General features: G+C 46.9%; 1 protein-coding gene across 1 annotated transcript in view; it reads left to right on the top strand.

Moving 5' to 3' along the window:
* LOC309551868 (acyl-coenzyme A amino acid N-acyltransferase 1-like) overlaps nt 1–26,642 on the top strand; it is a 31,965-nt gene that overhangs the window by 3,912 nt on the left and 1,411 nt on the right. Inside the window, exons 2-3 of the mRNA XM_082252582.1 lie at nt 11,483–12,077; nt 25,977–26,179. Coding sequence (XP_082108708.1) covers nt 11,615–12,077; nt 25,977–26,179 — 666 coding nt within the window. The 5' untranslated portion in view covers nt 11,483–11,614. The remainder of the gene's footprint in view (nt 1–11,482; nt 12,078–25,976; nt 26,180–26,642) is intronic.

Raw genomic sequence — 26,642 nt, 5'->3', positions numbered from 1 at the left:
CAGCGCCGGGGACACACAGGAATGTAATCAGGGCACTGATCACCAGTGCCCTGATTACTAAAGGTAAAAAAACATACACAAATTGCCCCCCATTAGTGCCCACAGTGCCCGCCATCAGTGCCCCCCATCAGTGCCCACAATCAGTGCCCATAGTGCTGCCAGTCAGTGCCCATCAGTGCCTGCCCATCTAGGCACTGATGAGCACTGACTGGCAGCACTATGGGCACTGAGTGTGGGCACTGATGGTGCTGCCCATCAGTGCTCATCAGTGCCGCCCATCAGTGCTCATCAGTGCCACCCGTCAGTGTCCATCAGTGCCATCCGCCAGTGCCCATCAGTGCCGCCTATCAGTGCCCATCAGTGCCGCCCGTCAGTGCTGCCTCTCAGTGCCCAGCAGTGCCACCTCTCAGTGCCACCTCTCAGTGCCCAGCAGTGCCACCTATCAGTGCTCATCAGTGCCGCCTATCAGTGCCGCCTATCAGTGCTGCCTATCAGTGCTCATCAGTGCGGCATATTAGTACCTCCTCATCAGTGCCCATAAGTGCCACCTCATCAGTGCCCATAAGTGCCACCTCATCAGTGCCCATCAGTGCAGCCTATCAGTGCCCATCAGTGCCGTATCATCAGCGCACATCAGTGAAGGAGAAAAATTTATTTTCAAAATTTACTCGCAGAAAATAAGAAAAACTTTTTTTTTTTTCAAAATTTTCTGTCTTTTTTCTTTTTTTTTGTAAAAAATAAAAAACCCAGAGGTGATTACATACCACCAAAAGAAAGCTCTATTTGTGTGAAAAAAATGATAAAAATGTCATATGGGTACAGTGTAGCATGACCGCGCAATTGTCAGTCAAAGTGTGAGAGCGCTGAAAGCTAAAAATTGGTCTGGATGGGAAGGGGGTTTAAGTGCACAGTAGGCAAGTGGTTAAAGATCTCCATAGGCCACGCTTTAAAATTTTTTGCAGGTTACCTGTTTAGAGTTACAGAGGAGGTCCAGGGCTAGAATTATTGCTCTCGCTCTAACCATTGCGGCGATACCTCACACATATGGTTTAAACGCAGTTTACATATGCAGGGGCTATGTATGAATGCTATCCCTTCTGAGTGTGAGCACACGGGAACGGGGGCACTTTACTTTTTTTTATATTTTCACACTTTCCCGTTACATTGTTTTTTTTGTTTTTTTTATTACTATTATTCCTATTACAAGGAATGTAAATATCCCTTGTAATAGGAATAGGGCATGATGGGTCCTCTTTACAGCGAGATCTGGGGTCTAGAAGTGCCCTGGTCTCGCCTCTAGGCTGGAAAGCCTAAAATAAAAAAAAATAAAAAATATTTTGGCTTCCTAGCTGAGACAATCGCAGTGTTTACAACTGGCAAGGCCGGATGCGATGCTGTAACATAGCATTGGTCCATGCAAAATGAATGGCTCAAATCACACTGCAAAGAATCACATGTGGTTTGAACAGGAACGCGGTGCGATTCTGGTCCGATCACTTGCAGTTTCCCACACTGCAATGATGTAAACCGGGACTTAAGGTATCGGTTTTAGTACTGGAGCATGAGCATGAGTACAAGTACTCAAGCAAATGCTTAGTATCGGCACTGATCCCAATACTGGTATCGGTGCAATGCTATTTATTTAATTTTCCTTATTAGCAACACGGATGCATCAAAGAAAATCTAGCCTGAGAAGAAAACAAGGGGTACCATTGCTGAGCTGTCCTTCTGAAAATGCTAATTGCCTGGTTATCAGAATGGCTTATTTAATTACCTTCCCAGCAGTGGCGTCGGGAGGGGGGCTGACCGGGGCTATAGCCCCGAGTGGGCCCCCAAAAAGCCCCGGGTCTCCTGTTGCTTTTTTAAAAAAATGATCCCCGGTGTTCCGTGAAAAAACCATACCCGTGAGAAAACCATACCCTCGTCACTTCCGGTGCACCTACGGAGGGTATGGATTTATCACGGTAGTGTATGTAATGTTACACTTGCCGCCGTTACATTAAAACAGCTCCTCTGCACTATGAGTCATCTCCGCTCCTACCCCTCTCACTTCCCTGATCTCGGCTAATAAATATAAAAGCGGATCACGGAGCTGAGATCTCCGTGATTTACATTTCATACACCCGCTGCCGCTTTTATATTTATTAGCCGAGATCAGGGAAGTGAGAGGGATAGCAGAGGAGATGCCCCATGTTGCCGCCGAACTGTTTTAATATAACCGCTGCAAGTATAATATTACACACACTCCGTAATAATTTCATTCCCTCCGAGCATGCGTACTTCTGCACTTCTCTGCTGTGCAATGCCGTATCCGGGGCTCTGAGGATGCGCACTGCTGCGCCGCTCAGCTGCTACAGACCGGAAGTGACGAGGGTATGGAATTCTAACGAGGTATGGTTTTTTAACGTTACACCGGGTCCAAAGGCCTGGGTTTGGCCGGAAACTTGGGGATACATACCTCAGCAGTGTAACATTTGTAAAGCACAGCCAGTGATTGGTGGGCGATCCGGGGCAGCCGCAAGGAGAGTGATTGCAGCTGTCAAGTTTAAGCACTGATGTCGGGTGTGGGCGGGGCTGGTATGCGGGGCTCCGCCCCTTTGTTCCGTGCATAGAGAAACAGAAGTTGGCTGGGGAGGAAGGTGGCGGGACCAATTGTAACTGCTGTATGTGCATCCACAGCGGTGTATAATATACCTGAATTATACACCGCTGTGGATGCACATACAGCAGTTACAATTGGTCCTGCCCCCTGCCACCTTCCTCCCCAGCCAAATTCTGTTTCTCTATGCATGGAACAAAGGGGCGGAGCCCTGCATACCGGCCCCGCCCACACCCAACATCAATGCTTAAACTTGAAAGCTGTAATCACTCTCCTTGGATCACCCACCAATCATGGCTGTGCTGTAATACATATTATTTAAAGCACTCCAAAACGCTAAGATATACACTGAATCTATTTTAACCTCCCTGGCGGTCTGATTATGTCCAGATTTCTGTGCTAAAAGCGGTACATTGTTTTGTGTGGAAATCTGTTGTTTTATATTTTAAAACTCACCTTCCACTGCGATCCCCCGCTGTCCTCCCGCTGTGTGCTCGGCCGATGCCGGTGTTGTAAAATTTTGTCGGACCCGTGAAAAAATCGGACCTCGTCACTTCCGGTGGACAGAGCATCACAAAACAGCTGATGGGAGTCGTCCGTGCGCATGCACAGAAGAAATTTTTCGAGGTTTGGCAAAATTATAACAGAGAGCGGACAGCTGATTGAGAGGAGGCGGGGCTGAGGTGCGACGGAGGACACCGCCGCTTCACTGAAACATTACAGGGACGGAGGCACATCTGCAGAGCTGAATAGAGGAGGCGGGACGGAGGTGCGGCCGTAATAGATGCAGGGCTTAAGCGACTCCTTCTGTTTTATTATCTTTAGTAATTATCGTATTATTTATCCTTAGGATTTCATTACATTTAGTATTTCTTATTTTGTATTATAGAAATACTAAATGTTATTAAATCCTAAGGATGAATAATACGATAATTACTAAAGATAATAAAACAGAAGGAGTCGCTTAAGCCCTGCATCTATTACGGCCGCACCTCTGTCCCGCCTCCTCTATTCAGCTCTGCAGATGACGCGGCGGTGTCTTCCGTCCCACCTCAGCCCCGCCTCCTCTCAGTCAGCTGCCCACTACGTGTTATAATTTTACCAAACCAAGATAATGTCTTGTGCGCATGCGCACTTGAGACTCCATCAGCTGTTTCATGACGTAGGACCACCGGAAATGACGAGGTCCGATTTTTTTCATGGGTCCGAGGAAATTTTAGAACACCGGCACCTGTCTTCCGGTTCCCTTCCCTGCGAGCGTTGCGACGCAGGGGGGGGGGAGGGGGGTGGAACCGGCGACAATTTCAAAAATGTAAATAAACTAAATGAGATGATACAAAGCTATGATCCTAACGGATTACACTGTATCATCCCATTTCACCACAGGATTTCACCTGATGACTTTTCCAGTGCCCTGCCTGTGCTTTTCCAGTTCTTTGTGCCGGGAAAATAGAGAACGACCATGGCATCCAAAAAGCAATCTGTTTGCGTAAAAGCGATTTTAGACAAACTGGAAAACAGCGACAGCGAAACTGAGTTACTTGAAGAAGTGAGCGATAGTGATTCGTGGGAACATTCGTCATCGGGTACGGAAAGTGACGACAGCGCCGATTCTGATGTCTCTTTCTGGCACATTGCTCCACAATCTATGTGCGAGAAAGAGACATCAGAAAACATCAGAAACATCAGACATCAGAAAGAGACAGCTGCCCAAAGGAAAGTATTACAGTTGTCTTCATCAATCTGGGTAAGACAGCATCAGAGGGAATTTAAAATAGATTTAGTGCATATTAGGACTCTGGTAAACTTTAAACTATACTCCGAAAGCTCATTGAGCACAGTCACGTTTCCCATGCAAACATGTATGCGCAAGTACTGGATGTTGAGTAAGTGAACATGAAGGGAGATTGAACATTGCTCAAAATCTCTGGCAGTTTTTTCTTTACTAATCACTAGTGGCCCAAAGTCTGACACCTGATGATCACACCTATGGTATATGAGATTGTTGGACATCCCTATTAAAGCGGAGTTCCACCCTATTTTTCAACTTTGAAGTTTCCGTTAGATTAAAAGATCCTGAAAAAGATTTGGATAGTTATTTTTTTTGTTTTTGTATCACTTAACCTGATTTTTTTCGGAAAATTAACTTACCTTCCTTCCACTTCCTCCTCCTGCGGCCGCGGCCCCCGATGTCACTTCCTCCTTTGCATTGACTCCTGATAAATGAGCGTCATCAATCCCAGGAGTCAATGCGCCTGCACCGGTGTCCCTCAGCACTTCTGGGCAGGCGCGTCATTCCCTGCTGAATGCATTAGAACAGCTTCTGGGCATGCGCAGAACCAGCTGCGGGATGACGCGCCTGTCCCGGAAGTGACGAGCAGGAAATTCTGGGACTCCGACATCCAGGAAGAGCGATGTTTTTTTCTTCTTGCAGGTTTGCTAAGCAGGGGACAGTTCAGAGGCTATCGTTGCTTAAATGCACAAGCCCTGACTGTCCTAGGGGTATTTTTATCCCCAAAAACATTTTTGCCCAGAACTCTGCTTTAAAAATGATGGACAAGAAAGTATTCACCCTCTGAATGCACTTGGCATCAAGTTATTTTTTTCTCTGGTTTGTTTTCCTTTTTTCATTTTTTTTTTTGCACACCCTGTTTTGCGGCTGCCATTCTCGTCTAGGCGAGAATGACGTCTCTAAGACTTTGAAATTTGTTCACCACATATACCAGGATGCTTCGCTTTCCATTCGCAGGCCTGTGGAAGAGGGGCTGAGGATCACAGCAGGACAATGCTGGATCTGTTGGATTGGGCGGTTGAGTGTGCCCACGTATAACATGTAAGAGGAGGGAAAAAAATAATGGGACAATGGTTAAGTTCCTCTTAAATATTGCATCTGTAACAGCCTCCACTTTTCTGGGAAGGCTTTCCACAAGATTTTGTATTGAGCTTGTGAGAACTTGTGCATTTTTGAGGTCAGGTACTGATGTTGGACAAGAAGACCTGGCTGTTAGTTAGTATTTCAATTTACCTCAAAGGAGTTTAATAGGATTGAGTTTAGGCTGCACTCATTTATGCTCCATCTGATGCCCCCATCTTTCACTGGGCTCCTGTGTGCTGCTAATCAAGATTTTAAGATGAGTGTGCATGCATTATTTAACTAATTGGTGTCTTTGTAGTTTAACTTATTCCTGAACCTTGCACCCTGTACAACGCATTCCTGAACCTTGCACACTGTAGAACGTTTTCCCGAACTTTGCACCCTGTAGAACGTATTCCTGAACCTTGCACACTGTAGAACGCATTCCTGAACCTTGCCCCCTGTGGAACGCAGTACTAAACCTTGCACTCTGAATGTACCGTATTGCATTACTGAACCTTGCACCATGTGCAATGCATTCCTGAACTTTGCACTCTGTACACACAAATGCACAAATCCTTCCACACTTAACTATTTGACAACCGCCGCACGACTATATATGGTGGCGGTCAGCCCCTCACAGGCAAAGTGACGTACTGGTACGTCACTATCCTGTGAGCCAATAGGGGGCGAGCGCGCGCCGCCGGAGGCGCGCCCCCGCTCATTCCCTAAGCAGCGCGCGCGTGTGACTGGCGGACCCGATGTCCGCCGGTCAGTCGCGATCGTCGGATACAGTGGGAGAAAGGCAGGCCGCTAATGTAAACACAGCCGCCTGTCATTCTCCCCTGTGTAACAGCACAGATCATACGGTCCTGCTATGTAGGACCGTTGATCTCTGCTGTTACACACACAGCCACATCCAATCACAGTTAGAAGCACGCCCCTAGGGACACACTTAGCCCCTCCCTCTCCAATAAAGTTAACCCCTTCCCTCCCAGTGTCATTTTTACAGTATCAGTGCATATGTATAGCACTGATTACTGTAGTAATGTCACTGGTAACCCCAAAAGTGTCAAAAATGTCAGTCAAGGGTCCGATCTGTCCGCCGCAATGTCGCAGTCCTGCAAAAAAAAAAATCACAGATCACCGCCATTACTCGTTAAAAAAAAAAAAAACAATAAAAATGATAAAAATCTTTCCCTTAGTAAACGCAATAACTTTTGTGCAAACCAATCAAAATACGCTTTTTGTGATTTTTTTTACCAAACATATGTAGCAAAAAACAAATTGGCCTAAAATGTTAAAAAATGTTGATTTTCACATTTTTTTGGGGGGGATTTTCATATAAAAAATGTGAAAAATATTGTTATTTTTGCAAAATTGTCGCTCTTTTTTTGTTTATACAGAGACTGGTTTAGGTGCTCAGAGGTCAAAGGTCAAAGAGTTCATATAGATATAAGCTGAAACAATGGCAGATAAAAGTGTTGATGTACACAGGTGGGGCAAAAACAGTTCGCACAGGGGGGGATTAAGAATCCATGTGCAAATTTCTGACAGTCCTTAGAGGCAATCCAAGGGAGGTCAGGGTCAGCGTCAGGGTCAGGGTCAGCTCATTCAAACAGAGTGAAGTCAACTCTAAACGGATAAAGGAGGAGGGAAGAGCGCCACTTGAGTGCAAAATTATGATTTATTATGACATGATTTATTTTTCTTTTTGGTATGGTTAGGATCTGTTTATATCCACCATGACCAGTACTGTATACCCTCGAACATGTTGTACTGTACTATACATTCATTTTGTATATGGTCGCACTAGCTTAATTCGTATATTTACCATGGTGTGTCTAGTCACATATTTCCATGCATTGTTGCCATATCTGCTTATTGTCCTTTTCTAAGTGACCCCTTATTACTTCTATTTCCTCACAACATTCCCAGTGTCTGTATTAATCAGCCCACAGTGTTGCCCTTTTAAGTACTTGTTGCCCTGTTTAATTGTCCGGGACACGCCCCCCAGCATTTGCATATAAAAGACACTCTCTCTCCCTATGTTATTCACTTCAACTGAAGGAGTGCACATGCCCTGCCCGGGCCCTCGTGCAGACGCATCTTGAAGCTCCCTCAGCCATCTTGCCAGTTTCCTGCCGCTGACTTCAGACGCCTTCCGGTTCCCTCCACAGCCACATCTTTCTGATCTCCCTGATTGCCCGGACGCACACAGCCAGCTGGTCTGGTGCTCTGTACCTGAGGCACCCCGGATTGTGTGGACCCCTCTCACCATCGTGGAACCGTTTTGGACCTGACAGACGCTTTTATCCTTACTTTAATGTAAGTTACTACATATTTATGTCATAATAAATCATAATCTTGCACTCAAGTGGCGCTCTTCCCTCCTCCTTTTTTTGCTTATAGCGCATGATCAAAAAATCGCACAGGTGATCAAATACCACCAAAAGAAAGCTCTGTTTGTGGGAAAAAAAGGACGTCAATTTCATTTGGGTACAGCGTCGCATGACCGCGCAATTGTCTGTTAAAGACACGCAGTGCCGAATCACAAAATAGGCCCTGGTCAGGAAGGGGGTAAAATCTTTCCGAGGCTTAAGTTGTTAACGTAACGCACTCTTCCACAGTTTGTGCAAAGCCATTTTTTTAATGATTGTACTGGGATTTGTGTCCTTGAGATTCCAGCTTGTGGGACACCAATCAAAGATTTTTTATTAAGTACAAGGAAGCGTGTTTTTTAGGCATTTGGCCACACTCATTTTGCCACGCTACGCGCCACAGTTCTCTTCCTCTCTCCCTCATTCTGAAGTTCAAAAGTTGTGAGGTATGGAGCTATAGTATGCAGTTTGCACACCAGTGCTGAATAGAGAATGGTAGCTGCTAGAGTTACCTTTCCAAGTTACCCAGCAGGTGATATTGGTTGCTAGGACCACCTAGCAACCAGTCACCTGCTGGGTAACTTGGAAAGTTAACTCTGGCTCTCTATTCAGCATTGGTGTTTCTCTCTCCAGTTTTGCCTCTGTCCTGCTCCCTGTGTCTCCCCCCCTCTGCATGCATGAATCTAGTAGGACGAAGCAGAGCTGTGGGGGGCACTGGGTAATGCAAAAGAGGTCCAGAGGTGTGTGTGTGTGTGTGTGTGTGTGTGTGTGTGGGGGGGGGGGGGGGGTGACTGTGTAATGTAAAAGGGTCTAGGGGTGTGGGAGGAGGGCTGTGTAATGTAAAGGGGTCCAGAGGTGTGGGGGGGCTGTGTAATGCAAAAGGGGTCCAGAGGTGTGTGTGTGGGGGGGGGGGGGGTCACTGTGTAATGTAAAGGGGTCTAGGGGTGTGGGAGGAGGGCTGTGTAATGTAAAGGGGTCCAGAGGTGTGGGGGGGGGGCTGTGTAATGCAAAATGGGTCCAGAGGTGTGGGGGGGGGGGCGTTGTGCAACGTAAAGGGGTCCAGAGGTGGGGGGCTGAGTAATGTATTGGGGTCCAGAGGTGCCGCCCCATCAAAATGCTCTAATTTGTGTTACACTCACCTTTAATCCAGCGCCGGGCAAAGCTCCCTGGCGCTGACTTCACGCTCCCTTCTGATGTCGGAAGGCTGCGTCGTGGAATAAAACTGACCTTCGGGCTGAAGCCCCTGGTCTTTTTCCTACCTAGCAACACCCCTGATTCCCAGTTAACTTATCCTGAACAAGGATGCAGTATGTAAGGCAAACTTGTGCTGGGTTGAGGAAGATATTGAAGCCTATGCAACAGCATGACAGATACATAATTTTCAGAAAGAGGAGTCAGCGATGGCAGCCCACATATTTCTCTTGGTAAAAACATACATTAAATGAAGTTTGAACCCCCAACTCCAGCAATGCATAGAGCTTGGGAATGGTCCGACTCCCACCCACAGCAGAACTACTATATTTATTGCTGTTGGCTATTTCATATATACGCTATATTACCAAAAGTATTGGGACCCCTGCCTTTACACGCACATGGACTTTAATGGCATCCCATTCTTAGTCCGTAGGGTTCAATATTGAATTGGCCCACTCTTTGCAGCTTTAACAGCTTCAACTCTTCTAGGAAGGCTGTCCACAAGGTTTAGGAGTGTGTCTATAGGAATGTTTGACTATTTTTCCAGAAGTGCATTTGTGAGGTCAGGCACTGATGTGGACAGGGCTCACAGTCTCCACTCTAATTCATCCCAAAGGTGTTCTATTAGGTTGAGGTCAGGACAGTCAAGTTCCTGCACCCCGAACTAACTCATCCATGTCTTTATGGACCTTGTTCATGCACTGGCATGCAGTCATGTTGGTACAAGAAGGGGAAATCCCCAAACTGTTGAGCATGAAATTGTCCAAAATGTATTGGTATGCTGATGCCTTAAGAGTTCCCTTCAGTAGAACTAAGGGGCCGAGCCCAACCCCTGAAAAACAACCCCACCCCATAACCCCCCCCCCCCCCCTCCACCAAATGATTTGGGCCGGTGTACAAAGCAAGGTCCATAAAGATATGGATGAGCGAGTTTGATGTGGAGGAACTTGACTGGCCTGCACAGAGTCCTGACCTCAACCCGATAGAATACCTTTTGGATGAATTTGAGCGCAGACTGCGAGCCAGACCTTTTCTCCAACATCAGTGCCTGACCTCACAAATGCACTTCTAGAAGAATGGTGAAACATTCCCATAGACACTCCTAAACCTTGTGGACAGCCTTCCCAGAAGAGTTGAAGCTGTTATAGCTGCAAAAGGGTGGGCCAACTCAATATTAAACCCTATGGACTAAGACTGGAATGCCATTAAAGTTCATATGCATGTAAAGGCAGGCGTCCCAATACTTTTGTAATATAGTGTGTGTCTGCATAATATATGTGGCTGGGAGTGTGACATACCCCTTTGGAGGAGTTACATTTAGAATAGAGTATAGAATTAGAATACGGTATAGAGGAATTTGAAATGGACTTTTAACATTAGTGTAGTGATGTTATGTTTTAATTGGTTGTTTTGGTGCCTTCAAATCTGTCAGATTCTTCTATTAGGCCCCTTTCACACTTACGCGACGTGATTTTACCGAGATTTTGTGACGCGACTTTGCCGCGATTTTGAGCAATGGCTCAGGGCTATATACCTCAAAACGCATTAAAATTGTGCCAAAGTAGTGCAGGAACTACTTTGAAGTCGGTGCGACTTCAAAACGCACTGATATGAATGGAGCTCATTGAAAATAATGGAAAACTACTTGTCATGCGACTTTGCGGTCAAAAATCGCGGGACAAGTCGCACTAGTGTGAAAGGGGCCTTAATTTATATTTTAGTGGGTTTATTTTTTTTAAAAAAAAGGAATGTTTAGAATATCTGTCAGGAAGTTGCTGTCTGAACAGAAGTAAAATCTCCTCCAGCAGAATCCAGCACTATTAAAAAATAAAGTTGTGATTGGGGTTAGGCTTTAATTTGACCAATTGCTTTTGTTATCCCATCCAACGTTATCTTTGTATGTGTTGGAATAAATAAATAAAATACCACTCATGTCACTGCTCTTTAGCAATCCTAAGGCAGCAGCTGTATAAACTCTGTATAAAAATTTACATTCTGTCCTTTAGTTTCTCCTTCCTTCACTACTCCTTTCTCTTATTAGCTGGAATTAATTTTTTTCTATTGGCTGCAAAGGTAATGCTAGAGGGGATTTTAAGAGAAATTAGGTGAGTTACTTTAAAGCAGGGTTCTTAAACTGGCAGCCCTCCAGCTGTTGCGGAACTACAAGTTCCATCATTCCTCTGCCTATGGGAGTCCTGTTTGTAACTGTCAGCCTTGCAATGCCTCATGGGAATTGTAGTTCTGCAACAGCTGGAGGGCCACCAGTTAAGACCCCTGTTTCAAAGTAATCCTGTCACTACACAGCACAGCACAATCCTTCAAGGTGCTGTTTCTCCACACAAGGATACTGATGGAGAGACAACTGATATTTTTACCTTCACCCATTACTTTTGGTCCAGACTGCTTTCCTAACAATTGTTGGCTAACTTACTTAAGTTATATTCCTCTTTTTAGGTGCTGAAGGGAGTAATTACGTCAAAGATTCCAAACCATCATTGTACTTCATACTGTATTCAGTAACCCAGAGCCTTCTTCACTAGCAAAGACTGCGTTTTATTAAAGTTATTCTTCTACAGACCTTCAGCCATGATTGGTCTCACAGTCACACCGGAGGTGGCACTTGCAGATGAGCCGGTAAAGATTCAAGCTTGGGGCCTCCCACCACAAGAGATAATCACGCTAAGAGCATGGCTAGAAGATGAAAAGGGGGAAATCTTTTACTCCCAAGCCTTCTATAAAACTGATGATGTTGGAAAGGTGGATCTAGAGCATACACCGGCCACTGGTGGAGACTTCCATGGAGTTCATCCAATGGGACTTTTCTGGGCTCTGAAGCCAGTTACTCCATTTCTTAGGTTAGTAAAACGTGATATAAAGGGAAGTCCTTTCTACGTTCACTTGGAGCTCTACTGTAAGATGGAAATCAGTTCATCACCAGAAGGCCCTCCTATTGCCAGTAAAATTGTAGAAAGATGGTATGCCAGCCCTCATGTTGAGAGAGTGCAGATCAGAGAAGGCCGAATCCGGGGAGCTCTCTTCCTCCCACCAGGTAAGCAAACTCTGATATCAACTGTTCCTAAGAAAAATATATGAACATTCCTAGCAATGTAGGATTTTGCTGATTAATTGCTGTAGTTTGTTTCAGGTCAGTACGGTGGCCTACTGGTCACTGTATAGACACACCTACTTGGTCAATATTTGAGCAAAAAAGCATGGAGAATATAAAAATCATTAACCAAAGATTGCTCAATAAATTATATTCTTGTGGGTGGTTTGCCCATGCATGATCAATCTAATACCTATAGCCAGGTATTAAAAGTGGACTTGAACTCAAAAATGAAGATTTTAAAAATAACATCTAGAAATGTTAATTGTGCCAAGGCATTACCTTGACTATGTACCTTTTTGGCTTGAATTCGTCCTGAAAGTTGTAGTGCACTTCCTGTGCCTAGGCACTCCTATTCTGTAGCTTTATAGCTGTAAAGCTGAAGCGTAAGATCTAAGATAGTTCTTCTTTTTACTGCTAGTCTCACCAGATTTTAAGTGAAAATTGGTGATGTGTCTACTTTGCTTTAACTGTTTTCCATGCTGGAGAGAAATCTGCACCAAAGGACCAGCAGTGCTCATGGTAAACATATGCATGATAAGTAGTGTGTAATGCCTCGTTCACACGCATCGATAGTTGGCCGTGAATTTTCGGCCAACGTCCGATCGGCCAATTTTCCGCTTGTTAGTATGATGCTTCCGACAACCGACTTTTCGGCCGAACAAAATCTGGTGTGCTTGCTATAAAATTTTTGTTGGCCGTCAACAGAACGGCCGATTTTTCGTCAGTCAGTACAGATTTCGGCAGACAAAAATCTGATGAGCAAGACTGGGCATGCTCAGAGAAGAAAAAAAAAAACGGAAAGTAAACCAGAACATGACATCATTTCTGAAGTTGGTTTTTGTTGGCCGATTAAAATTTGTGTGCAGTCTAGAGCACATTTCAACCAACACAACAACACTGGACAAAAGACGGCCGATCGGTTGGCCGATAATCATTGCGTGTGTACGAGGCTTAAGTCTAACATATGCAAGTATTTATTACTTGTCATGTTCTAATATATGGCTCAACTTCATATTGCTGCTGGAAAGTTGAACAACGTTTGGACATGTGCACTGTAAAAATATATTAGCACTAATGATGAAGCCAGGGCCATGTGTATAGACTGTAGCAGTCCGTAAACATACTTTTGTTCACCCTGTACAGTATAGAAGGTGCAGCTTCTGGAACTGAAACTTGTAAGCGAGGCTTTGTGATTGGCTAGTTTTGGCGCCCGAGCAAAAAGACCCTACCTCCACTTCAGCCCTGCTAGAACATAATCCTACCTGCTGAGGCTGACTCCTCCGCCATTTTGAGCCCTGCTCCTTGCTATAGGCCAACTCATGAAACCCCAGGCCATAGACCTTTATATCCAAAGAAGAAATTTCCACACGATAAATATCTTCACAGTCACTGCACTTTACTGATGTTCAGGAAATGGCAAGACAGTCAATCACATGAAGTAGATGATTCGCAGTCTTCTCTGGTGACAGCAAGTGCAGCACCTCACAGCCATCTCCCTACAGTGTCTCCTCTGCCCAGGGTCATAAATACTTAGAGGACTGTGCTCTCTGTAGACACCTCCTAGCTGGGTACACATCTCCCGGGAATCCTCCAGGGAAGCAGCCTCATCCAGGGATCCCCAGCCTGGCCTAAAAGGCCTTTACAGTCCGCCCCACCCCCCACCTTCTTCAGGGACAGAATGTCCTCTGCTCAGGGTCATAAATACTCATAGGACTGTGTTGTTTGAAAACACCTTGCCCAGGGATATTTCTATGTAGCTTTTAATTTTTATCTATTTTGTGCCCTTGAAAAGGGTTACATAGTTGCATAGTAGTTGAGGTTGAATAAAAACAATAGTCCATCCAGTTTAACCTGTGTAGGTGTGTGTGGACGTATTAATTTCCCATACCCCTGAATGTTTTGATCTTGGAGATGTATGTCCAAGAGTCTTTTGAAAGTAGCCATACTCCCCGCAGATACTACCATTTGTGGTAGAGAGTTCCACAATCTTATTGCCCTTACTGTAAAAAACCCTTTGCGTAGCCTGAGGTTAAATCGCTTCTCCTCTAATCGCATTGAATGGCCTCATGTCCTTTTGCACTCCATGCGACTGAATCGTTTTTTTTTTCTATGCTGAGATCACCGTTGAGGTATTTGTAAATCGCTATCATGTCCCCTCTCAGGCGTCTCTTCTCTAGGGAGAATAAATTGAGCGCTTGTAATCGCTCCTCATAATTTAGGTCCTGCAATCCCCTAGTTAGCTTAGTTGCCTTTCTTTGGACTCTTTACAGTTCCAGCACATCCTTTCTGAGGATTGGCAACCAGAACTGGACAGAATACTTCAGGTGTGGCCGAACCAGAGTTTTATAAAGTGGTAGGATTATAGATTTATCTCTGGAATATATCTCCTTCCTTATGCATGCCAATATTCTGCCAGCTTTGGCAGCTGCAGCTTGACATTGTATGCTAGTGCTTAGTCTGTCTTCAACTAAGACTCCCAGATCTTTCTCCATTCTTGATTCCCCTAGAGCAGGACTTCCCAAACTGTGGGTCGCGACCCACTGGTGGGTCACGAGCCGCATCTGAGTGGGTCGCCGACAACGGAGCAGTCAGATCAGCAGTGAGGGAAAAAAAAAAATTACCATTTAATACGCCCACTAGGGGCGCGGTGGCCAGGTGCACAGAAGAGCGGGACGGTGCGCCGTGAGCTGAGACAGAGGGGAGGAGCGTCAAAGTCTTCTTCTCCCTCCTCCCCCTCCTTGTGTACGACACAGTGGCGTAATTAGAGCAGCCTGCAGGGGGCCCGCACAGGTCCTCTGTCAAGTTTGGACATAGCTTGCCTTAGCCGAAGCTGTGGGCGGAGCTGGGGGGCGGTCCTAGGTACAGATAACTGCTTGTCACTTGTCCACACTGTGGATACAGCTAGCACTAGGGTGTATAGGCGGGCAGGAGGGGCGACATATAGGAGAACCGATCTCCTCCGTTCTCCTCCTGGCTCCTGCAGGGCTTTCAGTGGCTGCAGGGGCGGGATCATTTCTACCATATGCCTCCCCACCGGACCTCCTATCCAGCCTGGCGCTAGTTGTATTTACGATGTTGACAAGTAGTCATCTGTTCCTAGGACCGCCTCCCAGCTCCGCCCCTCAACTGCGGCTTCAACTCCCGCTTCTTGTTTCAAAGCTGTTCCTGCCACTGGTCAGGTAGGAGAAATGCTCCCTGCCCCGAGGCCGCTCAAGTAGATACCAACACAATCTCTGCCACAGCAGAGTGTCAGGAAATACACTGCCCTCAAGTATAGTGTTCAAGGTGTCCAACTGACTGTCAATCTGCTCCCCCTGACCCATACTGTCCCCCTCCCCCCATACTGTCTTCCATTGCCCCCCATACTGTCTCCCTATACGGCTCTCCACTGCCCCCCTCCCAGCCACCACCACCGCTGCCACCGATCACACCCCCCCCCCACCATCACTGCCACTGATCCCACCCCCCTCACCACCACCACCGCTGCCACTGATCCCACCCCCCTCATCACCACCGCTGCCACCGATCCCACCCCCCTCACCACCACCACCGCTGCCACCGATCCCACCCCCCTCACCACCACCGCCGCTGGCACCGATCTCACCACCACCACCGCTGGCACCGATCTCACCACCACCACCGCTGGCACCGATCCCACCCCCCTCACCACTACCACCTCTGCCACCGATCCCACCCCCCTCACCACCACCACTGCTGCCACCGATCCAACCCCCCTCACCACCACCACCGCTGCCACCGATCCCACCCCCCTCACCACCACCACCGCTGCCACTGATCCCACCCCCCTCACCACCACCGCTGCCACCGATCCCACCCCCCTCACCACCACCGCTGCCACTGATCCCACCCCCCTCACCACCACCACCACCGCTGCCACCGATCCCACCCCCCTCACCACCACCACCGCTGCCACTGATCCCACCCCCCTCACCACCACCACGCCATGCCTATACCATCACCTGTGCCATGCTTGTACCTACTACTATGCCATGCCTGTACATACTGTGCCATGCATATACCTACTGTGCCATGCCTGTACCCACTGTGCCATGCCTGTACCCACTGTGCCATGCCTATACCATCACCTGTGCCATGCCTATACCTACTGTGCCATGCCTTTACCAATCCCTCCCTTTATACAAGATGAGCTGATGGTCTTTGGGGTTGGTTTTGAGGATGATGATGCTGGTATCTCTGCATTGAAAGGGGGCATGCTGGCATCTCTGCATTGAAAGGGGGCATGCTGGCATCTCTGCATTGAAAGGGGGCATGCTGGCATCTCTGCATTGAAAGGGGGCATGCTGGCATCTCTGCATTGAAAGGGGGCATGCTGGCATCTCTGCATTGAAAGGGGGCATGCTGGCATCTCTGCATTGAAAGGGGGCATGCTGGCATCTCTGCATTGAAAGGGAGCATGCTGGCCTCTCTGCATTGAAAGGGGGCATTCTGGTATCTCTGCATTGAAAGAGGGCATGCTGGCATCTCTGCATTGAAAGGGGGGTATGCTGGCATCTCTGCATTGAAAGGGGGCATGCTGGCATCTCTGCATTGAAAGGGGGCACGCTGGTCTCTCTGCATTGAAAGGGGGAACGCTGGTCTCTCTACATTGAAATGGGGCACGCTATACCTTAATTCTGTAGCACTTTACAATTCAATTACAAGCAAGTGGGTCCCGAAAAAAATCTGTATTCATAAGTGGGTCTCGGCCCAAAAAAATTTGGGAAGCCCGGCCCTAGAGGTTCCCCCCCTAACGCGTATCTTGTGTTTATGTTTTTAGTCCCCAAGTGCAATACCTTACACTTCTCCACATTAAACCTCATTTGCCATGCAGTTGCCCACTCGTTCTGTAAGATTTCTGCATCATGATGTGAAGTTATTGCCCTGCCCAATTTTGTGTCATCTGCAAAAAGTAAAATTGAGCTAGTGATCCCGTCCTCAATGCTATTTATGATAAATAGAACAAAATTGGTCCCAGGACTGAGCCTTTGGACAACCCACTTATCGCTCCAGACCAGTTAAGATACGGTATCCTGCATTGGAAATCCGTGTGCAAATTTCGATGACGTGTTGCAGTACAAGTGTTTTTTCAGAGAACAGTAATGGTCCTACTCAGAAGTGGCCACATGGGGGAGGTATGGCATCGCTTAGCACTCTTCCTCATATAGCTAGGCATAGTGGTGATTAGCAACTTCTGTTATTTTACAAAAAAGTCCTGCCTGATAAGAAAGGAATAAATACTTACCTGTCACGCTACCTGATCTTCACGCTGTTGAAGAACTAGGCTGCCCGAAGAACCTTTAGCATCCGATATTCTTCTAGGAATGTCTGGTGCCTTGTCGACCACTGCATGTTGTAGTTCCTTCCACTGACCCCTACATCATTACTGTGCCTGTTAAAAAAGGTTCACCAAAAATAGGGGTACCCTTCTCAAAGCACTGGTACCCAGTTCTGACAGGAACCTTGGCACCCCCAGTGCCAAGCAGAGGCTATTGTCAAGGAGAGTTTTTTTTTTTTTGCCACCAATGACACCATTACCTATACTATTACCAGTGAATTTGTAGTGTGCTCTGCTCAAAATTGTAATTCTACAAAGTAGGGTTGCATCGATACCGATATCGGTGCCGATAAAAGGCATTTGCACGGGTATTGGTACTCGTGCAAATGCTGTCAGTGGGATGCCTGTCCTCACCCCCTTACTGCCTCACCCAACTCCCTAACCCCCCCCCCCCCTTCCTAGACAATAGGTATCGGTATTTGGTATCGGCGAGTACTTAAAAAAAAAAAAAAGTATCAATACTCGTACTCTGTGTTAAAAAAAATGGCATCGGTGCATCCCTACTACAAAGGTGTAGTACCCTCGTAGTGTAGGATGCTAGGCAAATTTAGTTTTTGGCTCCTTCTGTAGTCAAGGAAGCAGTGATTGCTTGTTATGGTCTGTTTAGGGTTTCACAGGCTGGGAAATTGATTACTTGCCCCTGCCTCTGGAAGAAGCTTCCAAAAAATAGGGAGGGAGATTCAAATGACCAGCCTGAATATTTAACACGGCCTAGCCAATTCCCTGGAGAGGAGTGTCCACCAGGTGGCTGGGGAGGTGATAAATAATCGGGAGCCCTGGAGAGATTGTTTCTTCTTTCAAGGAGGGTTCCAGAGCCTCAGGGGCTGCTGCTGTGAGGCAACCAATGGACCGTGTAGCTGTTCCTGAGGCTTAAGCGCTGTCAGGGCTGAGGGCCTGGATGGATCTGCTGAGAAGCTGGCTTTAGGACTTTGCCAAAAAGGGATCTGGTCAAGAGAAGGATAGTCTCCCTCAATGGACCATGTCCAGAGGAAACTGGAAGGTGTGCAGCTGTCCTGGGGACTTGTGAGTAAAGATTCCTGGTGACTGTGTGGTTTTGAGGATTTAAGTGACGGTGGTAGCTATGAACTGGCCATTCGTATGTCTTTAGCAGATTCCTGGAGAGTGAACCTAGAGGGAAGTGCCCGTTACTGGAAGTGTCCTGGAATTTGCTTTGGGTACCAACAGTTGTGCAGTGGGACAAGATAACCAGATGCCAAAGAAGTTGCCTTATGGTCTACAGCTGTGAGGCATTAGACCAGCCATGTCCAACCTGCGGCCCGGGGGCCGCATGCGGCCCAGGACTGCAGGCAATGCGGCCCACTGCCACCTGACAATTTTTTTTTGCTGGGGAGAAAGGAATTCTAGTCGGGGGCACGGCCACAGTGGCTTCCAACTAACTGTAGGCAGAGGCTGCCTTGGAGGGGGGGGGGGGGGGGAGTGCCGTGGGATTACAAACCGAGCAGGGATCTTCTGCTTGCCCGGCCGCCGCTGTCATATGAAGCCCCGCCTCCTGGACCGGCTCCTATGATAGACAGCACATTGGTGACGTCTATCATAGGAGCAGGTCCAGGAGGCAGGACTTCGTATGACAGCAGTCGCCGGGTAAGCAGAACATCCCCGCTCTGTGTAATCCAGCCGCTCTCCTCTCTTCATTGCAGACTGCATTGGATGGGCACGCACTGGTGAGGCTGCATTGGATGGGTATGCACTGGTGAGGCTACATTGGATGGGCATGCACTGGTGAGGCTAGATTGGATGGGCACTGATCAGGCTGCATTAGGTGGGCATGCACTGGTGAGGCTGCATTGGATGGGCACTGATCGGGCTGCATTGATTGGGCACGCACTGATGAAGCTGCATTGGAGGGGCATGCACCCGTTGAGACTGCTTTGGATAGGCACGCACCTGTGAGGCTGCATTGGATGGGCAGTGGTGAGGCTGCATTGGATGGGCAATGATCAGGCTGCATTGGATGGGCATGCAATTGTGCAGCTGCATTGGATGGGCACTGATCAGGCTGCATTGGATGGGCACGCACTGGGGAAGCTGCATTGGATGGGCACTGATCAGGCTGCATTGGATGGGCACTGATCAGGCTGCATTGGATGGGCATGCACTAGTGAGGCTGTATTGGATGGGCACTGTTTAGGCTGCATTGGATGGGCATGCACTAGGCTGCAAGTGCCGTGGGATCTCCCAGCTGCCGCGGTAGACTTAGGATGTCTGCAGTCAGTGACAGAGCAGCTACTTCCTGTATAGTTCCGACTCTGTCACAGGCGGATTGATATGAAATGCACCCCTCCTCAGCCTGTGACAGGAGCCATACAGGAAGCAGCGGCTCTGCTCTATACTGCAACCACTGCTTCCTCCAGCAGTACCCAACGTCATGACCAGCAGTACCCGCATGACCAGCAGTACCCGCCAGCAGTAACCGCCAACAGTCTGCAAAATAAGTAGAAAAGGTGTGTGCATTAGCATGTGTAAAATGTTGCAATATGTTTTTTAATAACTAGTTTTGTCATAATGTCATGTCCTTGTTCTTACATGTATGAATAAGGACATTACATTTTCTGGCTGCCTAAGACACATGTGCTAGGGGTGCAACTATTCCCCAGCACATAACTGTAAATATCCCAGCATGTGCAGTGTTCCTGACTCCTCCCACCTTTACCACTTCAAATCACTGAAGTGGTGATGGTGGTTAGAGTGTTCCTTTAATATCTCTCAGAAGAAGTAAACCTCTGTATACTGATTGTATTTCATTTCATCATCCTCTAGTTGTGTTGTATTAGTGCGGAGGGGGGGGGGGGGGGGGAGGTTGTGTCGCGGGAAGGGCACAGGGGCGTTTTATTACTTATATACCTTAACTATAGTATATATTTTGTAGGGATGCACCGATCCGCTATTCAGATCAGAAATCGGCCCCGATCCGGACAAAATAGCTGGATCGGAGATCGGTGAAATTTAGACGTCCCACGGGCCGATCCGGTTTTTGCTGAGTAACGGCTCAGCCATCCCTTACTAGGTGCAGTAATAGTATGGGATGGGAGCCGCTACTTCCTGTATAGGTCCGGCTCACAGGCGGAGTGATATCAGATGCACTCCTCCTGTGAATGGAGGAGCCACACACATGAAGCAGCGGCTTTGCTTTGTACTGCAGCCGCTTGCTTTGTGTGTAGCTCCGGATCGGTTCCGTATCGGTATGGGCGATTTAACAACGCCAGATATTGGTATCGGCTCCAAAAAAGTCGGATCGGTGCATCCCTAATATTTTGTATGCGGCCCGGGGAAATTTCTCTACAGTCAATGTGGCCCAGAGAAGCCAAAAGGTTGGACACCCATGCCTTAGACTGTTCTATGTCCCTAATTACCTCTTGAGAGAGACTAGAGAGAATATTGTCCTCTTGTTGCTGGTGCTAATCATTTTTAGAGTATCTCATGTCCCAACTCATCTCCTGTTTAAAGTTCTTCAAGCAATACATTTCAAAAAAACATCCCCTAAACTGAGTTATTGGAGCTAGAGTGTATGGACTGATGCTTGTGGTGGCGGGCCGTCTCTGCACTATCAGGGATAAACCAGCTATTACCAATGGCCTCTACGGAGGTAGCTCTACAAAGGGAAGCGAATGAAGGCCCATTGATCCTCATAGGGAAAGGAAGGATTTAATTTTTATTCTACAAAATAACAATTAATAACCAAAATAATCAAATAACCGATAAATATATATGCCCCCAGCCTCAAGACACCGCCTTGGGGAAATTCTCAATTGCCCTCCTGACACTTTACAGGTCTACCAGTACCTGGTCACTATTATTGGACCACAACCAACCATCGGACACCATACCAACAAAGGAGTTCACACTTTTATCCCAGACAACAGATTTTTAAAACCCCATTAAAGGACCTCCAACCTTATCACCAGAAGACCCACCCCAACTCCTCTTAATCTACCACCAGGGAGGGAGGGAGGGACGTTCTTCCGATGGATTCTAATTCTGTTTCTGATGACTGTTGCAGCCCAACCCCCTCACTGCAGTCTAATCTTCTACACTCCTCCTCCTCACCATGTCTCCTCAACCAATCATGTGAGTACCTCTCCTTTCAAATTTTTTCAAAGGACTTAACTACATGCTATCTGGTTCTACCTCCACCCTGTCCTGCCGACCCTTCACGTGTTCATGCTTTATAGCTCTGGGCTTTCTTGACTAGGGTAGTTCAGATGTAACCTACCTCCACCAAACATTCACATACCCCAAACATTACCCACCCACTTGACCAAAATCAAACACTTAACTCGAAATGGATTTAAATGGTCGTAAAGCCTTTTATTATACAAAATAACAATTAATAACCAAAATAAACAATAAATAACAGCTTTACATTACATTAGTCGTAATTTATTAAGAAGTCCTTGAAACTCCACAACCAACCTGTTTGTGCCTGTGGCACCATTTTGCTAAATATATATGCCCCCAGCCGCAAGACTCCCCCTCTGGGACATTCCTAATTGCCCTCAGACACTTTACAGGTCTACCAGTACATGGTTACTATTATTGGACCACAACCAACAATCAGACATTATACCAACAGATGGGTCCACACTTTTATCCCAGATAACATATATTTAAAATCCCATTAAAGGGCCGCCAACTGCCACCATGCCACAAGTGTACCACCTACACTTGTGCGCCCCTCCAAACCCTAGCGGCACGCTGTATCCCATCCTCCAATACCAGGAACCACAAATTTATACCGACTGCATTTAAATGCACACCTAAAGTATTGTCTTATGTTTTGTTCCAGTTTCAGATATCAGATAACAAGGCCCCCATTCTTAACGAAATATCGCTTCATCTCCTTATTGGCTTTTTTGCAGGCCTTTTCCAATCTGTCTACAGACCTGGCCACCTGCCAGCAAGTTCGGCCCACAATGTCCGACCAAACAATTAACATATGTGGGAACGACATCCAAAGCCTCAAAAAGTCAAATTTGACATCTCGAATGAGTTCCCGCATAGATCGCAGGCCCAGGTCATTACACCCCCCCCCCCCCCCCACATGCAGGACCAGCACATCTGGGGACCTGTCCAACTTGGCAAAGTGATGGATTTCAGGAAGAACTAGACTCCATAGCATGTCAGGCACGCCAATCTACCGGACACTGACCACTTCTCTAGAAAGACCTAGTTGCCTCCGATTAGGCCTCATGGCCGCCCTCTTAGCCCCCCTAGAAAACAAAAGAATGCCCCAAAATCCAAATATGGCATCGATGAACACCTGCAAGAAAATAAACCACAGTACAACAGACTGGAAGAACAACACCATAACAGACACAAATTAGAAGGATTAGAAAACACGGAACATAGGTCACACAAGGTGGGGCCGCACATACAACTAATACTTGTTGGATTCCTACTTACTGATGCGTTGAATAACTCCAAACTCTAAACCCCAACTAGATGCTTTGATTGCCGCGCCAATGCGGAAAGAATGAGAGTACTCCCTAGCATTCAAACCAGATGCAAGGAGGCATTTGCGAAAGACCACAATAAACTGAAATTTTAAGAGCCAAGAGCCATCTAAGTGTAAAAACAAAGGGCTGTTCTTCCCGGGACGCACTCACCAGAACCTCTTTACTGCAAGCACTGGGCACAATTTAGGGCTATTGTCCTGAAATAAAAAGACCTGCATACCCTTGCCCACCTGATCTGTCTTAAAACACTGAATCAAGAGTTGAACCGTAAACTCGGTACAAACTGTGTCACCAGCCAGGAAACCCCCAGCCACCTTCCTAGAAGGGCTAACTAATTCACTAATCCTCAGAGCCCTCAAAAAAAGGCAACCAAAAAGGCCGCCTGGAACAAAAGCATCTAGTAAACTGAGGTACACACCTCAGGAATCCGCCCCAGAAACTAACCTAAAATAGAAAAGGAAATCAGGCACCGCGGGTCGCACTGCTGCTGGCCCCTACGGTAACCTTTTAGGGCCTGGCAAGCCACAAAAACTTTAGTGAAATCCAAAACTCCCAATTTGAACAAGAAGGCGAGACCTGCCAACTTACGACCCACCGCCTATGCCGAAACACCACGCGCAAAGTTCCAGCAGACGAAATAAAGAACCACAGAACACATGTCCCCCGCAGAGCCACACTCACCTCCTCAAGAAGAGAAAAGCACTCCCTCCATACCTTACAATATGCCTCCCAGGTCACAGCAAACAGCGAACTCTGAACTCCATCGCAATCCCCCACATTTACCGCGGCCAAGAGACTCCATGTCATTCCGCTTCTGGTGCCAACATGCGAAACTCATCCCACTGAAAGCGAGATAAGGCATCAGGTAGTTTGTTGGATGAACCGGGTATGTGGACAGCATAAATACATGCATTTAATCACAAACATAGCAGGACCAATTATCCTAACAGTAGAATGACAGGCGAAGACGCCGACACAATGTTGACAGCCATAACTACGACCATGTTATCACAAAAGAATCAAGCCTTCTTGTTTCTAAATGCAGGACCTCAAAGTTCCACTGCCAGAACTATGGGAAACCATTCCAGGAGCCCCAAGTTTTTAAGAAAATTAGCAGTTCACCATTCTTCCGCACATGGCTCTGCGCTCCACAGCCCTTGGAAGTAAATGGTGTAACCAGCCAAACCTGCCGCGTCTGTGAAAATCTTTAGATCCACATTGCTAACGGGGACCCTCCAGCCACACTGATCAACGATTGTAGGATTTCAAAAAGAAACCTCCCAAACCTGAAGGTCGGCCTAATTCTCAAATGGTAGCCGTATAAAATGTCGTGGATGGCTAACCCCCACCATTACCGCTGACAAACAGTGACAGAAAATCCTAATCATAGGAATAATCCTACAGGTGAAATTCAATTTACCCAGTGGAACTGCAGGTCCCCAAGACGTATCCCTCAGTGCTGCCTAGCACTCACTACTTCAGCTTTTAGGGTCGTCAGCCTATCAGAGGGTAAACAACCTTCCATGGCCTCTGAGTCGATAATTATCCGCAGAAAAAACAATTCTGTGGACAGGCCATCTATCTTGTTAGGGGCAGACAGAACCCCGAAGCGTTCTGCCACATGTTACAATGACTGGAGTAGAATGTCACAGATCCTGCAATCCGGGGGCCAGATACACAGGAAATCATCCAGGTAGTGGATGACGGAGTTCATGCCTGTAACATCCCTGACTGCCCATTCGAGAAAAGAACTACATTTCTCAAAAAGGGCACATGAAATGGAACACCCCATCGGCAGGCAGCGATTTACAAAGAATGACCCTTGCCACTTGCATCCCAACAAGTAAAAACTATCTGGGTGAACTGGCAGAAGCCGAAAAGCGGCCTCAACATCTGATTTTGCCATTAACGACCCCTAACCATACTTGCGCACCCACAAATGACGTATAAGTGACCATACAAGAAAGTAGGTCAATGCCATCATTCACGATCCACCCTTGGGATAAATAAGATGATAAATAAGGCAAAACTTACTTGGATCCTTTTTCGGAACCACCCCTTACAGCAAAACCCCCAGGCCCTCCAAAAGTGGTGACTAAAAAGGACCGCTTATGCGCCCCAGCAGAACCTCCTTCTGCAACTTTTCCGTAACCAGCTCCAGGTGAAGCTGGGCTAAACACAAACTATCAGGAACCGGTGGAACCCCCCTCAACTCACACCCAATGTAAAAACCCTCACTTAAACCCAATTCCAGGATCTGAGCAGCTGCCTGATCCAGATACCTATTTAGGAACAGCAGCATCCTTTGCACCATCACTGGCGTCTTCCCTTTTTCCAGTAGCGTCACCAGTGCAGCCTCTACTCTGCCTGAAACAGTGAGAGAGGGAGTGACTGCCACTGCATCTGGAACACTCATGTTTAAAATGACAGGACGTTCTGAAATGGCAGGAGGGACTTCCTGGTTAAGGCTGTCAACCCCTGGCTGCTCTGGCCAGGGGAAAGCATTTTGTAGTGTGTTCAGACATGCAGTTCTACAGATGCAGGAGAGAAGCATTTGTAGTGCGCTCAAATTTGTAGCTTTAGCCTTGGTTCACACTGAATGGGGCTTTGAAAACGTGTGACTTCACTTGAAATTGCACGATTTCAAAGCCGCATGCCTGTGCGACTTGGCTGACATCAGTGCAACTTCATGTACAGATGTCTATGCAAGTCACACCTAAAATCGCCAGAAATAGTGCAGGAACTTTTTTCAAATCGGTGCGGTACCGCAAAGTTGGCGTCGCAAAAATTTTAACAGTTCTAATGATGATAATGCTGGGGGGGGGGGGGGGGGACAGGGGGTGAGACATTTGATCTGTATCATGGATCTGTATCATGTATTTTTTAACACATTTTTTGTTGGATTTCCCCTCACCTACTTAATGTCAGTGGTCAGATCAAAGAGAAGGGAGAACAGCTGACAGAGGGTATTAAGGCACTTGTTTTACTTGTTGTCCCCTTGTTTTACAGGAGAAGGTCCTTTCCCCGGAGTCATTGACATGTTTGGGGGGGTCGGAGGCCTCCTGGAGTTCAGAAGCGGCCTCCTGGCCAGCCGTGGGTTTGCTTCCCTTGCCTTGGCTTATTTTGCTTATGAAGATCTGCCAAGCTTTCTAGGAGAGGTGGATCTAAAATATTTTGAGGAGGCCACGCAATTTCTGTGTGACCACCCAAAAGTAAGTTTTAGAGATAAGATCTACATACTTGATGTTTGATGTGAATTTCATAATTACTAAATGTCTCAATTTTGGACAGTACAAATAATTTGTTTCCTTTGATCAGGAGGAGCTTATACGCTCTCCACCTTGTTCAATCAGAACACTTTTTTGCATTTATTCAGAAAATGCAAAGCATTCTCTGAATGCCACCCTTACTGAGCAATGGACCTCCTGTGTTCAGAATCATCACGCCAGCAGCTCAGCAGGATCCCAGAAGCAAGTAGAGCTCACTGGACCATATACTGTACATTGTTACATTGGGCCAAGTTGGACCAATTTAACTATGTAAAAATATACCATGCCTAAAAATTTTATTACATTTTTATTCATTTTGTTTGTCTTTTATTGTTGCTGATCTCCAATGGGTAGTGTGCACTGAACTCTAAACACTTCCTGGTTAAGGCTGTCAACCCCTGGCTGC

This window comes from Pelophylax lessonae, assembly GCF_965119305.1.
Source record: "Pelophylax lessonae genome assembly, chromosome: 1".
NCBI classification, from domain to species: Eukaryota; Metazoa; Chordata; class Amphibia; order Anura; family Ranidae; genus Pelophylax; species Pelophylax lessonae.
The sequence above is the reverse complement of the archived record's forward strand: the minus strand, read 5'-3'. Positions and strand labels throughout refer to the sequence as shown.